Source organism: Brassica rapa, chromosome A04, assembly GCF_000309985.2.
Source record: "Brassica rapa cultivar Chiifu-401-42 chromosome A04, CAAS_Brap_v3.01, whole genome shotgun sequence".
NCBI classification, from domain to species: Eukaryota; Viridiplantae; Streptophyta; class Magnoliopsida; order Brassicales; family Brassicaceae; genus Brassica; species Brassica rapa.
Window position 1 is genome coordinate 517,442 of NC_024798.2, and position 21,853 is coordinate 539,294.

General features: G+C 38.6%; 3 protein-coding genes and 1 pseudogene across 3 annotated transcripts; 1 reads left to right on the plus strand and 3 right to left on the minus strand.

Moving 5' to 3' along the window:
• Positions 1 to 639: 639 nt before the first annotated feature.
• Positions 640 to 2,350, minus strand: LOC103862800 (peptidyl-prolyl cis-trans isomerase CYP20-3, chloroplastic). The gene is made up of 7 exons (XM_009140492.3): positions 2,105 to 2,350; positions 1,819 to 1,989; positions 1,590 to 1,755; positions 1,422 to 1,510; positions 1,283 to 1,337; positions 1,099 to 1,184; positions 640 to 1,012 (listed from the first exon to the last, which is right to left on the minus strand). Exons 1-7 carry the CDS (start codon positions 2,156 to 2,158, stop codon positions 857 to 859), a joined length of 777 nt encoding a protein of 258 aa, XP_009138740.2. The 5' UTR covers positions 2,159 to 2,350; the 3' UTR covers positions 640 to 856.
• A 422-nt stretch (positions 2,351 to 2,772) lies between these two features.
• On the minus strand, positions 2,773 to 4,350 carry LOC108871601. Its single transcript, XM_018658279.1, has 3 exons — positions 3,922 to 4,350; positions 3,551 to 3,818; positions 2,773 to 3,011 (listed from the first exon to the last, which is right to left on the minus strand). The coding sequence occupies exons 1-3, from the start codon at positions 4,348 to 4,350 to the stop codon at positions 2,773 to 2,775; spliced, it is 936 nt and encodes a 311-aa protein (XP_018513795.1).
• Positions 4,351 to 4,635: 285 nt separating this feature from the next.
• On the minus strand, positions 4,636 to 5,688 carry LOC117133633. Its single transcript, XM_033290325.1, has 3 exons — positions 5,684 to 5,688; positions 5,470 to 5,608; positions 4,636 to 5,139 (listed from the first exon to the last, which is right to left on the minus strand). The coding sequence occupies exons 1-3, from the start codon at positions 5,686 to 5,688 to the stop codon at positions 4,636 to 4,638; spliced, it is 648 nt and encodes a 215-aa protein (XP_033146216.1).
• A 12,448-nt stretch (positions 5,689 to 18,136) lies between these two features.
• Positions 18,137 to 19,082, plus strand: LOC103862801 (annotated as a pseudogene).
• Positions 19,083 to 21,853: the final 2,771 nt, after the last annotated feature.

A 21,853-nucleotide genomic window follows, 5' to 3' on the forward strand; every position in this document is an offset into this window, starting at 1 on the left:
TATTTTGGAATTCAAATATAAAATTAACAAAATATAAAATCTATATAGAGGTTTTCAAATAAATCATGAAAATTAGATTAGAGCTGCGGATTCATTCTTGAGACAGAAAGTAAAGTCTCCGGTTAGATATAATAAAAAAGTCTCCGGTTAGGTCATCCACCTCCGCTGACGAGTTTTTTTTTTTTTTTTTAAATGTTCAACTTCTTAGTAGATAAATTTACCCCCCTTTTGGATAAATTTACACCAATTTATGTTTATATCTGAAAATCAAGTTCAAATCATAAGTAATATAGAAACTAATTCATAGATAAATTTCTTATTTTCTAAATGGTGACCGGCTCATTTCTTACACCTTTGAAGCAGCCATTCGCATTGCAGACATTGTTGATCCACGCAGTGGTAAAAAGGTCGCAAGAAGATTCTTATTACATTTTCAGACACAGAAACTCGTCTCTATGCATCTTTTTTTTATTTTTCAGATGCTCTTCGATGATAGTATTCGTAACATCGGCAGTGCTAAAGCAACAGGGCTAAAAACCGTGTTCATTGGTGACTCGGTGCTAGTTCCAGGTGCAGACTATGCACTAAGCAGCATCCATAACAAGCTATACCAGACTTATGGGATGTCAACAAAGATAATAAGCTCGAGCCACTTGTTCAGCAAGCCCCGGTTGCAACCATGGTTCTAGCTTAAAGACAAAACTCTAATAATATAACCTTATTGTACTTTTTTAACTCATGCATCCAAAATAAGGAAACAAAAGACCATATAACTTTTAAAAAAAAAATCTTTGGTTTCTTATTCAGAAAAAAAAAAAAAAAACAGAACAAAGATCCAACGGTTTGGTGGTGGTTATCAAGCGTCCATTGAGAGCTCTCCACATGCATAGATTCTGCAAGCTTTCTTCGGAACATCCATAGCACGTGTCTCCTGAGACTCAAGTTTCCTCACAAGCTTCATACCTTCAATGACTTGTCCAAACACAACATGCTTGTTGTCTAACCATGAAGTCTGCAAAAGCCAAAAAAAAAAAAACAAAACTTTGTGAAATTAAAGAATCTATACTTTTATAACAAATAAAGTGAAAGAGTTGTTACCTTGATGGTACAAATGAAAAACTGACTTCCATTAGTATTAGGACCAGCGTTAGCCATACTCAAGATTCCAGGTCCAGTATGCTTCACTGTAAATAAGACATACAACCAATTAAATACTATATTCACAGAAACAAAACAAAAACAAGAATGCTTCTTTGTTAGTAAATAAATATATAATACTCACGGGTGAAGTTTTCATCTTCAAACTTAGCACCGTAAATACTAATACCTCCAGTACCCTATGAAAGCCATATCAAAACAATCACACATATGACATAACAAACAATCTTTCATCGCAAAAAAAAAGAAAAGATAAAACATACATTTCCCTCGGTGAAATCACCTCCTTGGATCATAAAGTCCTTAATGATACGGTGAAAGGAAGAGCCTTTGTACCCATACTTCTTCTCACCTGAAGAAATCAATTTCCTACTTAGCCACTAGTTCTGTTTATCTACGAACTTTTAATATAAGACAAGACAGATTCTTACCAGTACACAAGGCACGGAAGTTCTCAACTGTTCTGGGGACAACATCACCAAACAGACCCATCACAATCCTTCCAGCGACTTCACCACCAATCTCCACATCAAAGTAAACTTTGTGTGTCACTTTAGCTTGAGGAGGTGCTAGCACTTCTTCTTCCTCCTCCTCCTCCTATCAACACTAATCCATAAGCAACATATCTATTGATTAATATGAGAATTTTTTCAATCTTACAGCGGCCACTGATTTAACACAAGCTGTTCTCTGGAGCTTGTGAGCTCCGGAGATTGTCTTAAGCGGGAAGCTTGTTGCGTAGTTTAGTCTTGAAGAGAGTGAGGAACGAGCTCCGAAGCTAAGTGATTGAGGTGTTCGATTTGCCGAAACTAGCTGGGACCTCACACCAATCTAAAGAGAAACCAAGGAAAGGACTTTAACACACACACAAGGACAGCAAAACTCGATGAACAAAGACTAAAATCGAGAAAATAAATCTGTGAAATGTAGGGTTGGAGTTTCGAACCTGAGAGATGGTGCGAGAAGTGTGAACCATCTGCGATGGAGACGAAGAAGCCATTGATTGATTGATTGATACTGTAATAGTGAAGTGAAGAAGAAGACGACGACGACGACGACGACGACTGTGTGTTGAATGTTTTTGCTTCAGACAAGAGTGTCTAGTTCCAGAGATGAAACCGCCTCTCGAGCTTTTTTTTAAGGGTAAAGCGACTGTGGTTTGGTGATATCGTTAACATCTCATGCTAACTTACGCCGCATTGATTAAAACAACTGGGCCTATTTTAATTAAACCTCGTAGGCCCAGCCCAGTAAGATCTCAGACTGAAGTCACACTGAGCGGATCTTGGTTCCTGTCAGGTCTTTGTAACCAATGCCCAAATGTTCCAATTTACTTTGATTAATATGAAGATTAAAATCCCAATTACAATTATACCACTTATTCACTTTGATGCGTAGTGCAATCTCGAGAACAATGCAAATGAAGACAATAATCAACACATAAAAATCACCAAAGATCTATTCTATTAAAGCATCTAATAAGTTCCATTAGACGGATGATCCCTCACACAACCAAGAAAACATTAAAAAAAAACTACTCTACTTTTTTTATTCCCTGAATGTGGTGTACAACATTTATTAGCTTAGAGATCCTACTAGCCATTGGAATCACCATTAGTCACTAGAATTATTAGTCAACAGAATCAGCACCAGTGGCCTTGGTGGTGGTGGTGGTGGATGTGGAAGCACTTCAATAAACCTGTAATTTTTCTTGGTCGTCAAAAGATCAACAACATCGAGAAAGTCTTGTGAGATGTCGCTCATGACTAACATCAACGTCGATGGTTCAGGATGCTCAGCTGCCCAAGCCACAATGTCCTCCAACATTTTGGTGTGTCTCGCGTGTTTCTCTCCTACAAATTAACATATCAAGATTCAGAACCTAAATATATAAAGAAAATGAGTTTAATGACGTCGATAAACGAATGCACTTTTAGTGGGTCTCTCGTACAACTTCAATTTAAAGTAAGCCCATTATTTACAGGTAACCCCCAGTTTTTGTTTTGTTTGCAACTTTGCATTGGCAGAATCTTTACGAGTGTCATTGGAGTAAATGTGAGTTCTACTTGTTGATCACACAATTGGGTGATTTTCCAAAATCAAAAAGTAAAACATTTCTATATTGGTATTTTATATTTTAAATGTAATCTGGTATTGTTCCAAAAAAAAATGTAATCTGGTATACAATCTCGGTTTTCTTTTTTGAATGAATGCTAAATTTTATTCATCAAAAAAACCTTTTTACATCAAGTGAGATCTTTATATGAAAGAAATTCTACTCCTATCCCATTTCCTATACACTTTCTGCTAAAACCAGAGCAAAACTTCATGTCTAAGCAGTCTCCTATTTACACTCTAGTAGCAAACCAGTACTGCAAAATGTTCTCCAGACCTTTGACACCCTTCAACTGAGTCAGGCTGAGCTTATTACGAACGGCCTTATCAGTGAGCTTAGATAAAACCCTTGCCGGCATAGCTTGCTCACCATGCCGCCTCCTGTTTCGTTCTCTCCACAGGGAGTATAGAGTCACTTGGAAAGTGTAGCGAAAACAGAAGCGCTTCTTCTTATCCATGCCCGAATCAGTAAGTAGCCTTATGAGCTCATCCCACTTAACAGAGTACGTGCTGCGTAGAATTCCTCTCATGAGGTGTTCCCATAGCTGTGAAGCATAAGAACACTCAAAGAAAAAGATGCTTGCGCGATTCAGAGGCACTTTTGCATAGGATACAAGTTGTGTCAACACCTTGGCTCCAGCTTGATACTCGATCCATGGTAGCTAATCTGTCTCGCATAGCTAGCCAAGTCAGGAACGCAAATTTCGGCGTTGCTTGAGAGAACCAAGTGCATCTTCCCCAATCGCATTGAATTCCACTTGCCCTTGTCAACTTCCACGTTTCATGGGTTGAGAAGTTTGGTTTGAACCCTGACTCCCTTTTCCACAAATCAATATCCTTCACTTCATACCTCTGTTTCTCTTTGATTTGCTCCAACTCCTTTTCAATCTCAATTAGTATAGCACTTCTGTGTCTTCTTCTCCTCCGTTCATTTAGCAGAACTTCCTCCACTGTGGCTTCACGCCTAATTCCCAGATCAATCACCCCACGAGGCCCCAGTAAATCCGACATCACACCCAAGTTAGACCAGTTATCATACCAGAAAGAAGTGTGACGGCCATTTCCAATCTCTTTCATGTGAAAAGATCTTACTACCTCTCGAAGCTTTAAGAGTTTTCTCCAAATCCACGAACCTGCTTGAGACGTGAGACTAACCTCCCAGAAACGTTTCCCCTTAAGCAGGTTCGACTTGATCCATTTGCTCCAGAGAGAGTCCCCCACTAGCAATCTCCAAATTAGTTTCAGCCCCTGCACCTTATTTACTTCCTTCAAAGCTCTTATGCCTAGCCCTCCTTCTTGTTTTGTCTTACATATATCTTGCCAAGCCACTTTTGCTCCTGTCGACTTAAGTTCCGGGCCAGACTAGAGAAAAGCTGAACAGAGTTGTTCAATCTCCTTGGTGCATTGGCCAGGTAATCTGAAAGCCGCTCCCCAGAAGTTTACAATACTCATCAAAACCGATCTGATAAGCTGCAGTCGTCCTGCATACGAGAGAAAGCGGCTAGTCCAAGAACATATGCGACTTCTAATTTTCTCCAGCAGTGGCATATAATATTGCCTCCTCATGGCCTTAGTCATCAAGGGAAGACCCAAGTAACGAAACGGGAGTTCACCCACAGCGAAAGGGAAGTTTCTGAGAATCCTACCCTGCTCCACTTCAGATACACCTCCCATATAGATAGTGGACTTCTCTAAACTGATGGAGAGACCCGACCACACTTCAAATTTCTCAAAAACGTCAAGAATCCCTTCAACAGATTCCTTAGTACCCTCTACAAACACCATTAAGTCGTCCGCGAAACACAGATGGGTAAGCGACAGAGACTGGCACCGGGGGTGAAGCCCAAACTTCTTGTCTCTCGCTGCCTTATCAATTTTTAAAGACAGAACTGTGACACCCGTCACTTTCGAAATAATAAAAAAACAATTCGATAAATAATAGTTTATGAAATCTCCATTTATAAATATAAAAGTCAATATAGTATCACAAGGCTTAAAGGCCCAATAACGATAACATTCGAAATATAAAGGATGACATAAACCGAAAGTCCGAAATACGAGATAACATAAACGATAGATAGGAGCCCAAGGCCCAAAAGCGATAAAACGATGAAATGGATAGAAGTCCAAAGCTCGATAGTAGTAAAAGCCCAAAAGCACCGGTCCGTTATAATCACTCCTGCTCATCGGTCTCACCTGAAAGGGGAAAGAAGGAGGGGTGAGCGACAGGGGAATCGCCCAGTGAGGTATGGGGATGCTAAACCGCAAACCACTGACTGAGTTCATAACACTACTAAAATGTAGGCCTAGCTCTAGCATGAAACAAACACGGCGTCTATTACACCACACAAAACAATCAACATATGTCTAGTGGACTAGACATGCTACAACCAATGCGATAATAGCATACCGCATTTCCTTATAAGGATATAATTATATATGACTCTACAAGCGTCGTAAGTACAGTAGTCCACTCTGTACCCCCGCAATCTCCACAAACAAAGCGGCCTAGTACAAACGTCTCTGTACCCCGCTAAACACACGGCCTAGTACAGATATCTCCGTACCCCGCGATCTCTCAAACAAAACGGCCTAGTACAAACGTCTCTGTACCCCGCTAAACACACGGCCTAGTACAGATATCTCCGTACCCCGTGATCTCTCAAACATGCGGCCTAGTGCAATCACCTCTGCACCCCGCAATCTCAACACATGGACTAGCATATATAAATATATATATATTTAACAGTTCTTAACATCAATCATTTCAATCAACCGTTGAATCCTCTATTATCCTATTTCCGGTTTAACAATCAATATCAATAATGAACAAGCAAGACTCTCAAACAGACTCGATTCACAAAGACGGATCATGTTTCGAAACTAAACTTTCCATAATGGTAGTACTAAACTAGTTCGGGATTTAAACGGAGAAGCCCTCACCTTAGCAACAAAAAGACGTGGTATCTATGAACTCCAGCTGCTCAAATAGACTCCATATCTGAAATCAGATCGAAATTCTGAGTCAGGACGCCTTTCGAACGGTTAAAAACGGAATTGGTCAAGGTTTGCGAAAAAGTCAACTCGCTGGTCAAAGGTCAATCCGGTCAACTCTTGATCAGAAATCGATTTGACATAACCGACCGGTTTACTTTAACCAAATCGAAATTAATTTAAACCGGTCAAACCAGTCAACCAACCGGTTTACCGAGTCAACCGAGTTGACTCGCTGAGTTGACTCGGCCGAGTTGACCGAGTCACCGGCGAGTCACCGGTGTCGGTCACCGGCCGCGACGGCGGAGGGCGGCGGCGTCTTACCGGAAAGTTGGTCGGCGGCGACGGCGGAGCCGCGGCGGGGAACGGTGGCGGACGACGGCGGAGACGATTTCCGGTGGCGGCGCGTTGAGTCCACGCGCTCGGTCGTCGTAACTTCTGGAGGCGCGTACAGCTTCGTCTGAGCTCCGATTGCGGCGTGGTCGGTGTCTACAGATTCTTCTCGACGAGAGGAACACGATGATGGTCTTGCATGCACGAGAATTTCAACGGTTAGGGAGATATATCCGATTTACTGAACGGACGAAAACAAAGCTTAAGAGGCGGCGGTTTCCGGCGATTCCAAGCTGCGGTTGATGGTGATGACGAGCTTGACGATGTCCTGACGTGTGATGTCTCCGGCAATCTCTGGTGGCAACATGCAGTGGTTTCTATCTTTCTTTCTCTTACTCTCTCTCTCTCTCACTTCTTCTTCTCTCTAACTTCTGATTTTTATTTTCTCTTGCAGGAGGAGAAAACAATGAAGATGAGGTATTTATAGACGAATATCTTGGGTCCTTAGGTAGTGCTTGGACTTTAGCTGGCTAACAAGTTCCGAGACTGGGATCGGATCGTTACAATTCTCCCCTACTAATAAGGAATTCGTCCCCGAATTCGAGTCGTTCGTTAATTCTCCAACATCCTTGAAACGAACTTCTGAATAATCAATATGATCGGTTTCTCAGGTTTCATCTCACTCTTAACAAATTCTGACAAACACAGTCGACAATCTCTGAAATGCTTCCGCTTGATGATCCAAATTCTACATTAGCTGACAAGGCGAGGATAATCTTCCTGCGGTGATTTGACGTCGGCTGCAAAATAACTCTGGTTTTCCTTTAGCTTTTCTCAATGCTGACACATGAACCACATTGTAGTAATCACCACGTTGTAGTAATCTGACACACTGCTGATAAATCAGCTGCAAGCAACTGCTCCAATCCGCTCCTTCGAAGGATACAATCCCATGTACCATGGTTTAAGCTGCTTTGGCTTCTAAGTCTTTGATCCTCCCTGAAATTTTCTCATTTTCGGGTTTACTACATCGCCCATATGTAGCTTCAATTCCTTACAGCGGTTAGCTGCATAACTCCTCTGACGGCTATGGGTTTTCTAAAGCCAATCTTTGAGCATATCCATTTGCTTTACCGTCTCTTGAACCATTAATAATTTTAATTCATGTCGCTCCCCACTTTGGTCCAACAAAGTGGTATATGATAAGGCCTACCATAAACAGCCTCGTACGTTCCATCTCAATGCTGAATGATAACTGTCGATCTAGGCAAACTCTATTAGAGGTCGATGCTTTCTGAACTTCCATCCCATTGGAAGACGCAATCTCTGAATATATCCTTTAAATTCTGAGTAATCCTCTCTTACTGACCATTTGTATGTTGATAATAAGTTGTATTCCTGTGAACGCTTGTCCCAAACGCCTTCTGAATGAATCCAAAATGTAGAGGTGAACTTTGAATTCCAATCCGATACAATGATGACAAGAGCTTCATGCAACCTCAAAATCATGTTGATGAAAATCTGCACCAACTGATCAGCTCTCTCTGCCTTCTAAATTATTTAGGAGATGGATTGACTCGGTAAGTCTATCCATGATTACCCATGTGGCATCCTTTCCACATACAGTGATTTAAAAATCTAATAACGATATCCATAATCACCATGTCTCATTTCTTTTTCCACTTCAGCAAAAGCAAGCTCAAAATAACATGATCGATAACTGATCCTCTGTCATAACCATCTGACATAGACGCAATGTAGCTACAATATTTTTCATAATAGGCAAATGATAGTAACGCTTTATATCTTTGAACTCCTTGATATTTCCGATGGATAGAGTAACACGAGTGATGTGTTTGCTGTAAGATCCCTTTTCTTAACAGCTTATCGTCCAACACACAAACTCGGTTTCGATATAGGTGCATCCTGCTCAAAGCTGTATGATATCCAATACTCTCAATCTCGATCTATTCAGCCAAAACCATAACGCTAACCTGCGCATGGAGTATCCTCCATAGCAAAACTGCATGCTCCAATCCTCAAGGTCATATGTCTTTGCTTTGACAATAACGACACACAATTTGAGACTAGCAACTGTCCCAGTAAACTCCTGAACCTCCTTTGTTCCAAATACGTCGCTCATATGCCTACCCAAGACATTTGTCACCTGGTTATCCTTACCAGATGGCATGCGATATCCAAACTGTAGCCGGCTAAAAACTCAATCCAATTGCACTGTCCAAGTACAAGCTTTAACGAATGAAGATAAATTTCAGATTCTAATGATCCCAGAGAATCTGGACTTTCTTCTCGTTCAATTATGATCTCCAAAGCCGTAACGCAAATATCACTACAACCTCTCTGGCGTGATGCATAAGAATCACTTAATCTTCTTACCTCGATTTAAATTCAAGCCAGTATCTAACACATCAAAGTAAGCCTTAGCCTCTGTAGAACCAAAACTCGTGTCTTCATTAGTTGTGCTTCAATTCAGTAAACTCCTCAAACAAAAATCTATCCAACCACACTTAACATCTTTACATGTAGACCTCGTCTTCAACATTACTATAACGGTGAAACCCATGATGAACTTCCAGTAGTACATTGTTAACCCAAAAAGGACGGTAGATCTCTGTAGTGCTTTTAGGTTTCGACCTCCCCGAAACGGTATTAATCTTTTTTGGATCAATCAAAATTCTGCTTCCAAAACCATGTTACCCAAAAATTCAACATTCCTCTGCCAGAAGCTACAATTCCTCAACTAAGCGAACAACTGATGCTCTCCAAGCTTATCCAACGCAATCCGCGAAATGCTTATAAATCTCCTTTCTATTCCAAAATAGTTCAGGATGTCGTTGATGAATACAATCGCACACCTATCCAACTGTTCACGAAAACGTCATTCATATCTTCATGAATGCAACGGTGCCTTTGTCGACCCAAATGGTATCACTACGAACTCATAATATCCATAACGGAAATCTGCATCCCATACATACTCCTCAGCTGTAGCAAACTGATGGTATCCTGATGCCAAGACAAACTTCGAGAACGATGAACCTCCATTAAGCTTTTCTAACAACTCATCAATACGATGATTACCATCTTCAAGTCTATGTAGTCGATACAAAATCTGAAACTCCCACCTTTCTTCTTTACAACAACAATAATGCTCCCCATGGTGAGGTACTCGGTCTGATAAATCCCTTATCAAAGAGTTTCTCCAATTGCTTTCTCAACTCAGTCATCCCTGCTCGTGATAGATGATAATAAACTCGTGAAACCAGTGCTGTTTGCTCCAAACAATTTGCAAGAGCGTCCATGTATCTTGTAGTGACCGTTCCAAAGGTCACAAATATATCCTCATACTCTGCAAAAACCGGAAGATCCTGCAGCTCATGCTGTCCATCATTCTTAACCATCGAAATGGTAGCCAAAAATCTCTATGTTCATATATTCCATAACTCCTCAGTATGTAGCATGCATGCAATGAAAATTTCATCTGCTCCAGCAATATGAACTCGTGCCCTCAGGCAATCCAACACTACTCGATGCCATGACAGCAAATCCACCCTAAGGATGACATCGTAAAAATGTAGCTTCATCTCTGACGAGTCTCCAGACAAATAGGCCCTCCAAGCATAACTGGTGCACTGTGATGAATATAATTAGCTCCCAATATCCTATGTCAGTTGTCCGAACTGACACATCTCTGAAAAGATCAACCGTGCCAAAATTGTAAACATACCAAAGTGTAACTCCAACATCCACACAACGCAAGCTGCTGCACCCCAATTCAAAAGCGATCTCCACGAGTTCACAAAACAAATATACCTCCACAATAGTCAATATACTCGTGCACATGCCAACCAATTGGTCATACTACACACCACATAATCTCCAGTAACAAAACTCGTGGGACGGTTGCTTGAAGTGGGCTGGTGGCAGAAACGTCACATATCCACTCCAGGATAACCTCGAAATCATGACCGAAGGAACTGATAACTCTTGGGAAAACTGACGAACTTGGATATCACCCAACTGCTGAACATTTGGCGAGAACTCTGCTAGTCGACGGACGAATGACGATGATTTTACTCATCGTCATAGAAAGAGACATTTGAGTTAGTAATTACTGGACAGAATGGTGCTAAAAAAATTTCAAAATATATAAATAAAAAATATTTTTTTTTAAAACAAAACAACGTTTAAAACCGATGAAAACCGAATCCCCTGACCGCCATCCCGGACGGAACCGGGATGGAACCCCGCTCTGATACCAAAATTGTGACACCCGTCACTTTCGAAATAATAAAAAAAACAATTCGATAAATAATAGTTTATGAAATCTCCATTTATAAATATAAAAGTCAATATAGTATCACAAGGCTTAAAGGCCCAATAACGATAACATTCGAAATACAAAGGATGACATAAACCGAAAGTCCAAAATACGAGATAACATAAACGATAGATAGGAGCCCAAGGCCCAAAAGCGATAAAACGATGAAATGGATAGAAGTCCAAAGCTCGATAGTAGTAAAAGCCCAAAAGCACCGGTCCGGTATAATCACTCCTGCTCATCGGTCTCACCTGAAAGGGGAAAAAAGGAGGGGTGAGCGACAGGGGAATCACCCAGTGAGATATGGGGATGCTAAACCGCAAACCACTGACTGAGTTCATAGCACTACTAAAATGTAGGCCTAGCTCTAGCATGAAACAAACACGGCGTCTATTACACCACACAAAACAATCAACATATGTCTAGTGGACTAGACATGCTACAACCAATGCGATAATAGCATACCGCATTTCCTTATAAGGATATAATTATATATGACTCTACAAGCGTCGTAAGTACAGTAGTCCACTCTGTACCCCCGCAATCTCCACAAACAAAGCGGCCTAGTACAAACGTCTCTGTACCCCGCTAAACACACGGCCTAGTACAGATATCTCCGTACCCCGCGATCTCTCAAACAAAACGGCCTAGTACAAACGTCTCTGTACCCCGCTAAACACACGGCCTAGTACAGATATCTCCGTACCCCGTGATCTCTCAAACATGCGGCCTAGTGCAATCACCTCTGCACCCCGCAATCTCAACACATGGACTAGCATATATAAATATATATATATTTAACAGTTCTTAACATCAATCATTTCAATCAACCGTTGAATCCTCTATTATCCTATTTCCGGTTTAACAATCAATATCAATAATGAACAAGCAAGACTCTCAAACAGACTCGATTCACAAAGACGGATCATGTTTCGAAACTAAACTTTCCATAATGGTAGTACTAAACTAGTTCGGGATTTAAACGGAGAAGCCCTCACCTTAGCAACAAAAAGACGTGGTATCTATGAACTCCAGCTGCTCAAATAGACTCCATATCTGAAATCAGATCGAAATTCTGAGTCAGGACGCCTTTCGAACGGTTAAAAACGGAATTGGTCAAGGTTTGCGAAAAAGTCAACTCGCTGGTCAAAGGTCAATCCGGTCAACTCTTGATCAGAAATCGATTTGACATAACCGACCGGTTTACTTTAACCGAATCGAAATTAATTTAAACCGGTCAAACCAGTCAACCAACCGGTTTACCGAGTCAACCGAGTTGACTCGCTGAGTTGACTCGGCCGAGTTGACCGAGTCACCGGCGAGTCACCGGTGTCGGTCACCGGCCGCGACGGCGGAGGGCGGCGGCGTCTTACCGGAAAGTTGGTCGGCGGCGACGGCGGAGCCGCGGCGGGGAACGGTGGCGGACGACGGCGGAGACGATTTCCGGTGGCGGCGCGTTGAGTCCACGCGCTCGGTCGTCGTAACTTCTGGAGGCGCGTACAGCTTCGTCTGAGCTCCGATTGCGGCGTGGTCGGTGTCTACAGATTCGTCTCGACGAGAGGAACACGATGATGGTCTTGCATGCACGAGAATTTCAACGGTTAGGGAGATATATCCGATTTACTGAACGGACGAAAACAAAGCTTAAGAGGCGGCGGTTTCCGGCGATTCCAAGCTGCGGTTGATGGTGATGACGAGCTTGACGATGTCCTGACGTGTGATGTCTCCGGCGATCTCTGGTGGCAACATGCAGTGGTTTCTATCTTTCTTTCTCTTACTCTCTCTCTCTCTCACTTCTTCTTCTCTCTAACTTCTGATTTTTATTTTCTCTTGCAGGAGGAGAAAACAATGAAGATGAGGTATTTATAGACGAATATCTTGGGTCCTTAGGTAGTGCTTGGACTTTAGCTGGCTAACAAGTTCCGAGACTGGGATCGGATCGTTACAAGAACATTCATACAAATCACAAATAGATAGGGCGAGAGAGAACATCCCTGTCTCAATCCTCTAGCACTCTGAAAATAACCAGCGAGATCACCGTTTACTTGAACCGAAAAGGAGGGGGTGGTGATACATAACCGAATCCAGTGAATAAACTTTCCAGGGAAACCCGTCGCCAACAAGCTGTTTAGAAGGAAGGTCCACTGAACCGAGTCAAACGCCTTTGAGATGTCAATCTTCATCGCACAGCATGGAGAAATCTCCTCCTTATGATAGTCTTTTACTATTTCCGATGCCAGCAGAACGTTTTCCATCAGCAGTCTTCCTTTCACAAACGCAGATTGGTTTTCTGATATGATTCTTGGTGGTAAAATCTTCAGACGATTGGCAAGAATTTTTGACACAACCTTATATAGCACATTGCAACAAGCAATTGGCCTATAATCTCGCATTTCCAGCGCATCAGTCTTCTTAGGGATAAGGGCTAATATAGTTGAGTTGATGCCTTTCGGGAGAAAACCAAATTGAAAAACTGATTGAACCGCTATTGTGAAATCCTGAGAAATTACTGACCAGCTAGCTTTGAAGAATTCGCAAGGATACCCATCCGGACCCGGGGATTTGTTTGATGGCATGGCGAAGAGCACCTCTCTGATCTCCTCCGCTGTGACGACATCTTGCAAACGACTACAGTCCTCAGTAGTACATTTGAAATCAAGGAGGTCCCTCAGCTCGTCCACCGTAGCCCCTATGAAGTTAGGTGGAACATGGTTGAGAATCTCTGAGAAGTAACTTTCTGCCCCGGTTTTGATTTGTACATGTGTGGTAGCAGAGCTTCCATCCTGACACCTGATCTCACTCATTGTGTTTTGTGCTCGTCTGGTCTTGATCGAATTGTGAAAAGTTGTGTTGTTCTGATCCCCCACTTCCAACCAATGAAGCTTAAATCTTTGCTTAAGAAAGTCTTCATCTATCTCTGCAACATGTAACCACTTATCATATGCTGCAGCTTCCTCCAGAATCGCACTCTGAGAAGGGTTAGCTAATGTGTTTTTCTGTTTCTCACAAAGCGAGCTGTAAGCATTCTTTGTTCTAACAGTGAGATTTCCCAAATCCTCTCTTCCCAGCTCCCGTATCAAAGGCTTCATATTTTTTAGTTTCTTGGAGAAACGAAACATGGCAGAGGTCGAATGGAATAGTTTCTCGGTGGACTCCCAGTACTGCTTAACCATAGGCAAAAACTTGGGGAGTTTGCCTATAGCGTTCACATATTTGAACGGTCGTCGGATCTTCCCTGTGTCAGGAAGGAGTTTAATCGAGCACCTCATGTGATCTGAACAACCTCCCGAAGCAAAGACAGAGTAAGCGTTTGCAAACCTATGCGGAGCCACATCATTTACTAAAACTCTATCCAACTTCTTGCAGACAAGCCCTTCTTCTCTCTTGTTACACCATGTAAATAGCGGCCCCTGATAACCCATATCTGAAAAGCGACAATGAAGCAGCATCCTTTGAAATTCTCGCATTCCAATCGGCCACCTCACCAGATTATCAACTCCCGAGTGTTCTCCACTGTCTAGAATCTCATTAAAGTCTCCCATCACTATCCACGCCTTATTTTTAAACATAGGGGAGTTGTGATGGTGGCAAAGATCCTCCCACAACTCTTTCCTTTCTTCTGCTTGATTGCTAGCATAAACAAATGTGCAGAAAAACTCTTCTTCATCTTGTAAAGTAACCGAACAAGTAACTAACTGCTCCGTTTTGTAGACCGGAGTCATACGGACAGTATCTCTCCAAAGAACCCAAATTCTACCTCCTCTACTGTGCTCATAGTTTGTCATTGCTGACCAGTCTCTGAACACATACTTCAAAAAATTTTCAGCCTTCTTCTCTTTCACTCTAGTCTCCAAAATACAACCAAACTTCATATCTTTTCCCCTCAACCACTCTTTAACCACGGACTGCTTCAAAGGTTTGTTGAAGCCGCGGATATTCCAAAAGAAACTCGACATATTAATGATGACGACAAGAAGACCTAGTGCTCATAGCCATCGGATTCACATCCTGTGACCTAGCTTTCTTTGCCTTCCCGCCTTTGCTTTTCCCCTCCTTTATCTGTTGAGCAGCCACTGTGGTGTCAGTTTGAACCACACCATCCTCAGTGCCTACTTCCTTACCAGCCTTTGATTCTGTTGCTTTAATCTCCCCTTCTTCATCTTCCTCATCATCCGTGTACATACTAAGAACAGCATACTTTGAAGCCGTTATATGCGTATCTACCGCCTTCTGAGGAGTAACCACTGGTGATCTTCCCACTCTCACCGGGGAGACATTGGACCAATTGTTTGTCTCTTCTGTTACTGTGTTAACTGCTTCCTTAATCGACTGTTCCACAGGTTCCAACTGTTGTGTTACCTCTTTCACACTTTCTACCTCTGCTCTGCCCACTCCCGTGTTCCCACTCTGCAAATCCTTCATCCCTTCCCCATTATTTTCCTTCTGCTGGTTTGTAGTTTCCATACTTTGCACAATCTCCAGAGCTTTATTTATCTCCTGTTGTTGTGTGATTTCCTCCCCTCCTTTAGTCACCTTTCCCAAGTCTTTCCTTTTCACTGCACAGACCTCCTCTGTGTGCCCCCACTTATCACAATGCTTGCATCTGGATGGAAGCCATGGGAAGTGGAAATCCACAACAAACTCCTTACCATTCTTTGAAAAGTTTATCTCTTGAGGCAGGGCCTTTGAGACATCAACCTTCGCAAAGACTTTGGCCACTTCGAAATTAGTACACGCAATAGTCTCAGGGTGCAACTTCACTGGGTATCCCACTGCGCTCGTGACAAAGCTGAGACCTTCCCATGAAAACATGTGGAGTGGAACTCCCCGGAGGTGAACCCACATTGGAACAGCCTCCTCCTCCTGCTTCTCTTCCTCAGACCTTGGCGTCCACTTTGTAACAATCATCGGAACTCCGGCGATGTTCCACATTCCTCTCTTCAGAATCTTCTCTCTGGCTTTCGGATTCGATACCCTGAACCTCATTGTTGTTGCGTTCACTTCGTATACATCTACCTTCGCCGATGAATCTCCGTACTTCCAAATTTTGTTCAACACCATGTGGACTTTCGCTACGTGAGGAGTGATGTCGAGAAACTTCCCCATCACAAAATCCTCCCACAACGGCGTCGAAGTAGTTAGAACATCATCTGGGATCTCCACCGAGTGTAATCCCCCCTGTTTGTAACCTCCACTTCGAACTTCTTCAAAACCTTCTTATCTTGTGCTACAGAGAGCCAACTTGGGACTGCCTTCTTCACTTCTGCCAAAGTATCTGACTTTCCCACCGTCGAACCCTCATCCCGAACCTCCGTTTCGCCCTTATCCCTCGTCGGAGAGACTGGCGAACCCGGCGGCGCAGCCGAATCCATCCTCACAACCCTAAAACCCAAAATCGCCTCCAAAATCGCACTTTACTGAAACAGTGCGTTTTACGTAGTCCACCTAACCAATAAAAATACTACAATCTCGGTTTTCATACATCTGTAAGAAAACGACATTACTTTTGCGTTTAAGAAAGGTTAAAGAAACTGATAAGATTTATGAATATGCATTGTTTTTATATGAACCATTGTACATGGTCTTAGCGTATCATCATTAGTTGATCTCTCACATGTATTTCTATAATAAGAAAACTGATCATAAAATAAGAAAAAGAAAGAAGAAAAGCTTTCAAACGAGAATAAATATTTTTGAAAGATTGTTTTACACATGCAGCATAATTAGTAATTCAATTAAAATAAATAAAAAATAATCATAAAATTAAAATTAAAATATTAATAATTGAAAGAATCACACACATATTTCTAACTAAATAACGATGCTCTTAGAAAAGGCCAAAGAGTCCAAGATCATTTAACTACCATCCTGTTTGACCTCGGTGTGAACTCATTTTGGCACTTCTGATTACTTGAGATCTTCTTTTTTTGTTTAAATGTCGAACATGCATAACCAAGCCTGTACGAAATTTTCCATTACGTGGGGTCAAAATAAATTGATGAATCGGTAAACCAGCAAACCGAGATTGTGACTAAAGAGAGTGACGTTTGCTAGTTTATCTACTAATAATAACAATCTCAATTAATTCCAAAGGTTCTGAATCCACTTATGTTGAAAAATTGTGTCTTTTGAAAAAGAAGTGTAAAGGGTTGTGTTTTTTCTAAAAGTTCTATGTTGGAAGGTTGTGTCTTTTCCAATTGATTTCTAAGGTTGTGAATGCACTTATGTTGAAAGGTTGTGTCTTTTGAAAAAATAGTGTAAAGGGTTGTGTCTTTTCTAAAAGTTCTATGTTGTAAGGTTGTGTCTTTTCCAATTAATTCTAAGGTTGTGAACTTCAATTTGTGTCTTTTGAAAAATATGTATAGAGAGTTGTGTCTTTTCTAAAAGTTATATGTTGTAAGGTTGTGTCCTTCTAAAAATAGTCTAAAAGTTGTGACTATTCACTAGTATCTTTTAAAAAGTGAGAAGTTGTGAGTATTAGAAGAATGCGACTATTCATATTGAAGGGTTGTGACTATTCAAATAGGCCTTAAAAAATCTATAAATAGTCTCTCCCATGCATTTTTTCAAATCAAATTTTCACTAATCTACTAATAATAAAATGGTGAAAAAAATAATGTCAAAGTTGCAACTTTTCATCTAAACAAGGTGTCTTTTCATCTCAAAGTGGGATTGCTTTAAAAAATATTGGTTTTATTTAAGTAATGTGTTAGTTTATATAATAAGTGTTGGTATTTTATAAGAACTCTCCCAAATTAAAAAAAATATTATAAATGAGACGGGTTATATTAACGTAAATCAACATATATTTATTACAATAATCAATTTTCTGAATATTCATTTTCAATAAATAAAGCAGGTAGATAAATATACAAAATAACAATTACCAACATATAAATTATAATTTTTTAAAATTATAAACTAATAATTTTAATATTATGTCTTAAATAGGAAAAAAAATTATATATCATGCAAAAAAAAAATTGTATTTTGTTCAAAAAGTGGTTAAATATAACTATCATGTGAAAAATGTATGAAAAAACTTAAAAAGGATGAAGACACAATTGTATGCAATATGTGTTTTGATAAAAAATTAAAGGGAACATTAAGGTTTATAAAATATATATATATATATATATATATATATATATATATATATATATATATATATATATATATATTAATTTGAATACTTTGTAATCATATTTTAATCATCAAAATTAAATTTAATTATTTATATGATTTAATTTTTTTATCAGGCATATATAGATTATAATATATTCTTTATAAAATATAATGAGTTCCCGTGCAATATTGCACGGGCTCTTTGCGTAGTATATTATAAAAGCAGCGTGTAGTTTTTGTTGTTGGTCGTTATTGACGGGTTTCCCTTGATTGTCAAATAGGGTGGGCGGGGCCAGCTGTACCACCACTAAATTCAAACAACAAGGTTACACGCAATGTCTGAGAAAAATCTCCAAATCTCCTTAAATTAGGGTTTCGATCATTCGATGGAATTCACATGATGGCGTCGTTCTCAGTGAGAATTGCCTTACTTTTTCTGGTTTTCTGCTTGATCGGTTTACAAGCTGCGGATGGGCAAGCTGGCGGCGACATCTGCGGTGGGGTTCCGGATCCATTTGCTTGCCCAACAAACTGTGTCCAGGAGGATCTGGTTTGTGGAGCCGATGGGGTCACGTACTCGTGCGGCTGTGACGACGCAGCGTGCAATGGAGCTCGTGTAGTCAAAAGAGGAGCTTGCGACGCAAGTAACGCTGGAAGTGATTCTGTACGTGGATAAGCTTTGTTATTGATTCATATCGTTTGGGTCTTCTTGTTCGGACTCTCTCTTCTCGTTGGTGTTTTCTGATCTCAAGACTGGTGTTTGAGATGTTGTATCATGTTCTTCTGTTGATCACATGTTGACTGGTTTCTTTTCCTTTGTGTCTGTATGTTCTAAGTTGAGTTGTTGTCTCAACTTAGAATACACGTGTTGTGTTTGTATGTTTTTACGCTGTGTGTCAAGCTCTCCAAATCACAAATAAGCTTATTATAAATCATTTTCATCATTAAACATGATGTTCATCTGTGCTAAAAAATGTATTTCTTTTGTCAGAATTATTTATTTATTTTGCTTAAATATTTCAAAACTGTATACAAAAGATTGAATTAAAGAAAGGGTTTTTAGTATAAAACCCCTTAATTAAAGATAGAAATAAACATTCAACTTTAATATCATTTTCCGTCACAATATTTTAGACAGAAGGTGATAGAGATTAACATAATTAAAGTTGAGGGTTTATTTCGTCGAATTTTTAGTCGATGCGTTATTTTACAATCCATCTTTAGTTTAGAGTTGTTTTAGTAAAAATTATTAAATTTTCAAAACCTTTAATATCACTTATGCATTTTTTTAAACTCTTATAATCGATTTACAAGCCCTTAAAACTAATTATAAATCCTTATACATTATTTGATCAATATTATAACCAATTTATAAGGCTTTATAAATATTTTAATACTTTTACAAATGAGATTAATAAATATTAACAATAATTTTATTAAGCTCTTATAATTTATGTTACTTATTAGGATGAAATAATGTGTGGTTATTCGTGATATTATAGAAACATGAAGTAAAGCAATAAAGTTTTATCAAGGAGGAAACATATATAAAGTTTTCTTATATCACTATTACCAAATAAAAATAAAATAATTATAAGTTATATAGGATAATTAGTTTAAGAATTCAGTCTTCATGCTTAGAGTAGGACATCAACATTTTTCTCCCATTTACACGATTTCTGGCCTTTGCTTCGTAGGAAAATAATGCAGAATTGTTCTTTTCTTTTTGATTTCTGAACCAATACATTGTGCTCTTGATATATTGATCTACTCTTCTTGTTTATTTATTTACTTCATATTTTTTGTAGTATCGCAAATAACCATATTTTGATCTTTTAAAATCATTGTTAAGCGTCATTAATCATTTGTAAACGTATTAAAATATTTATAAAACTTTATAAATTTGTTAAAGTAATGTATAAGGATTTATAAATTAGTTGACTTACAAATTAATTATTAAGAGTTTTAAAATGTACAAGTGATAATTTTTTAAAAAAATTAATGATTTTAATGATAAAACTTATCAATTAAAGATGGATCGTAAAATACTCCTCAACTATATAATTTTGACGAAAAAGACTTTAAAATTTAATTTTGTTAACATATGTCAACCTCTGTTTAAAATACCGTGACGGAGGATGAAAGACGTTAACACAACTAAAATTGAAGATTTATATCATCAATTTTTTAGTTGAGTGGTAATTTTACTATTCAGTTTAGTTGAAAGTTTTATTACTCAAAATTCTTAAAGAAATATTCATTTCCCATGTTGGCTCACTAAAAAGGTACTAATAGAAATTTGAATTATTTTATCGCCTTCAATTTTAAATTGATTTGATTTTTCTTTTATTAATTCTTCTTTAGGGAATACGTGGCTTCTGTATATTAATCATCATTATCGTAGCACAGTCCAAGAGCTCATCTGCCCTTCACATACACATAGGCAATTATATGATTACATTATGTGATGTATAGGTAAATAGCCCTCGCTGATTTCGATGGCTTTTATTTCACAGCTACGGTATGTGTAGGCTGTTAACTTTAGCTGACATGCTTCTGTTTTTGCTTTCGTTTAACGAACTATTAATGCTAAAAATCTATAGCTATATACTCTTTCTCTAATTTTAGATTCCCACAAAATTAGAAATCGGACACACCATACACACACACACACGTATATATTATAAACTCAATAACATTTCTTAGAGCATGGCCATCGTTAAGGTTCTCATAATGGGTTATCTCATAGCTAAAATAATGATAGTTTAATAGAATTTGATTATTAATTCAATTATAAATCATAAAAGATAAAATGAACTAATAACAAACTGTCACATGTTATGAAAGTTTCTCCATTTTTTTTGTTAGGATTCTCTAATGAGAACACTTTGCTCTCTCTTTCCATCTTTTGTTTTTGTATTCCTAATTTTTTTTAATTTTGGTAAAACTGTTTTTTTAGAGCAAAAAAATGGTAACTATGTCCCTTTAGACTAATATATATTTTGTGTTATATTTTCCTATAACACCCTTTAATATTTTTGAAAATAAATTTAATAAATAGTTTTACAAACAAAAAAAAATTGGAAAAATAGTAACTTTTGATAAAATACCTATATGAACTTAGTGATATTTTTTCCAGTTATAAAAAAGTTAAAATTATAAATTTCATATTATGTTCTAAATAAAGTAGAAATGACATTCTACGAAGTAGAAAACGAAATCCACTTTTTTCATTGAATCTACAATGTTTAGAATACGTGATCTACATAAATAGGAGTATTCTAAAAATATTTAGAATACACATTCCGCGCTTAATCTATCGTTCTAAAATCTTTAGAAATCAAAATCTACACATTAATATAATCTAAAACACGTAGAAACCGACTTCTACAGATTTACTATAAATCTAAAACATGTAGAAATCAAAATTTAAACATTACTATAATTCTAAAAAACTGTAGAAACCGATTTCTACATATTAGTTGTATTCTACGGATAAGAAATCAGTTCCAAAAAATATGAAAACAAAATATTTGGGAATATTCACTTTTATATTTTGAAAAAAAAAATCGATTTAAAAAAAAATAAATAAAAAAACGAAAAAAGAACAAAAAACAAAAAAAAAACGAAAAAAGAAATAAAAAATTACAATTTTAAGGGCATTACTGCCATTTTGAAAAAAATTAGTCTAATGGGACATAAAGTAGTATAGATTAGTATAAAGAGACATAGTTACCATTTTTTGCTCTAAAAAAACAATTTTCCCTTTAATTTTTTATTCATTTT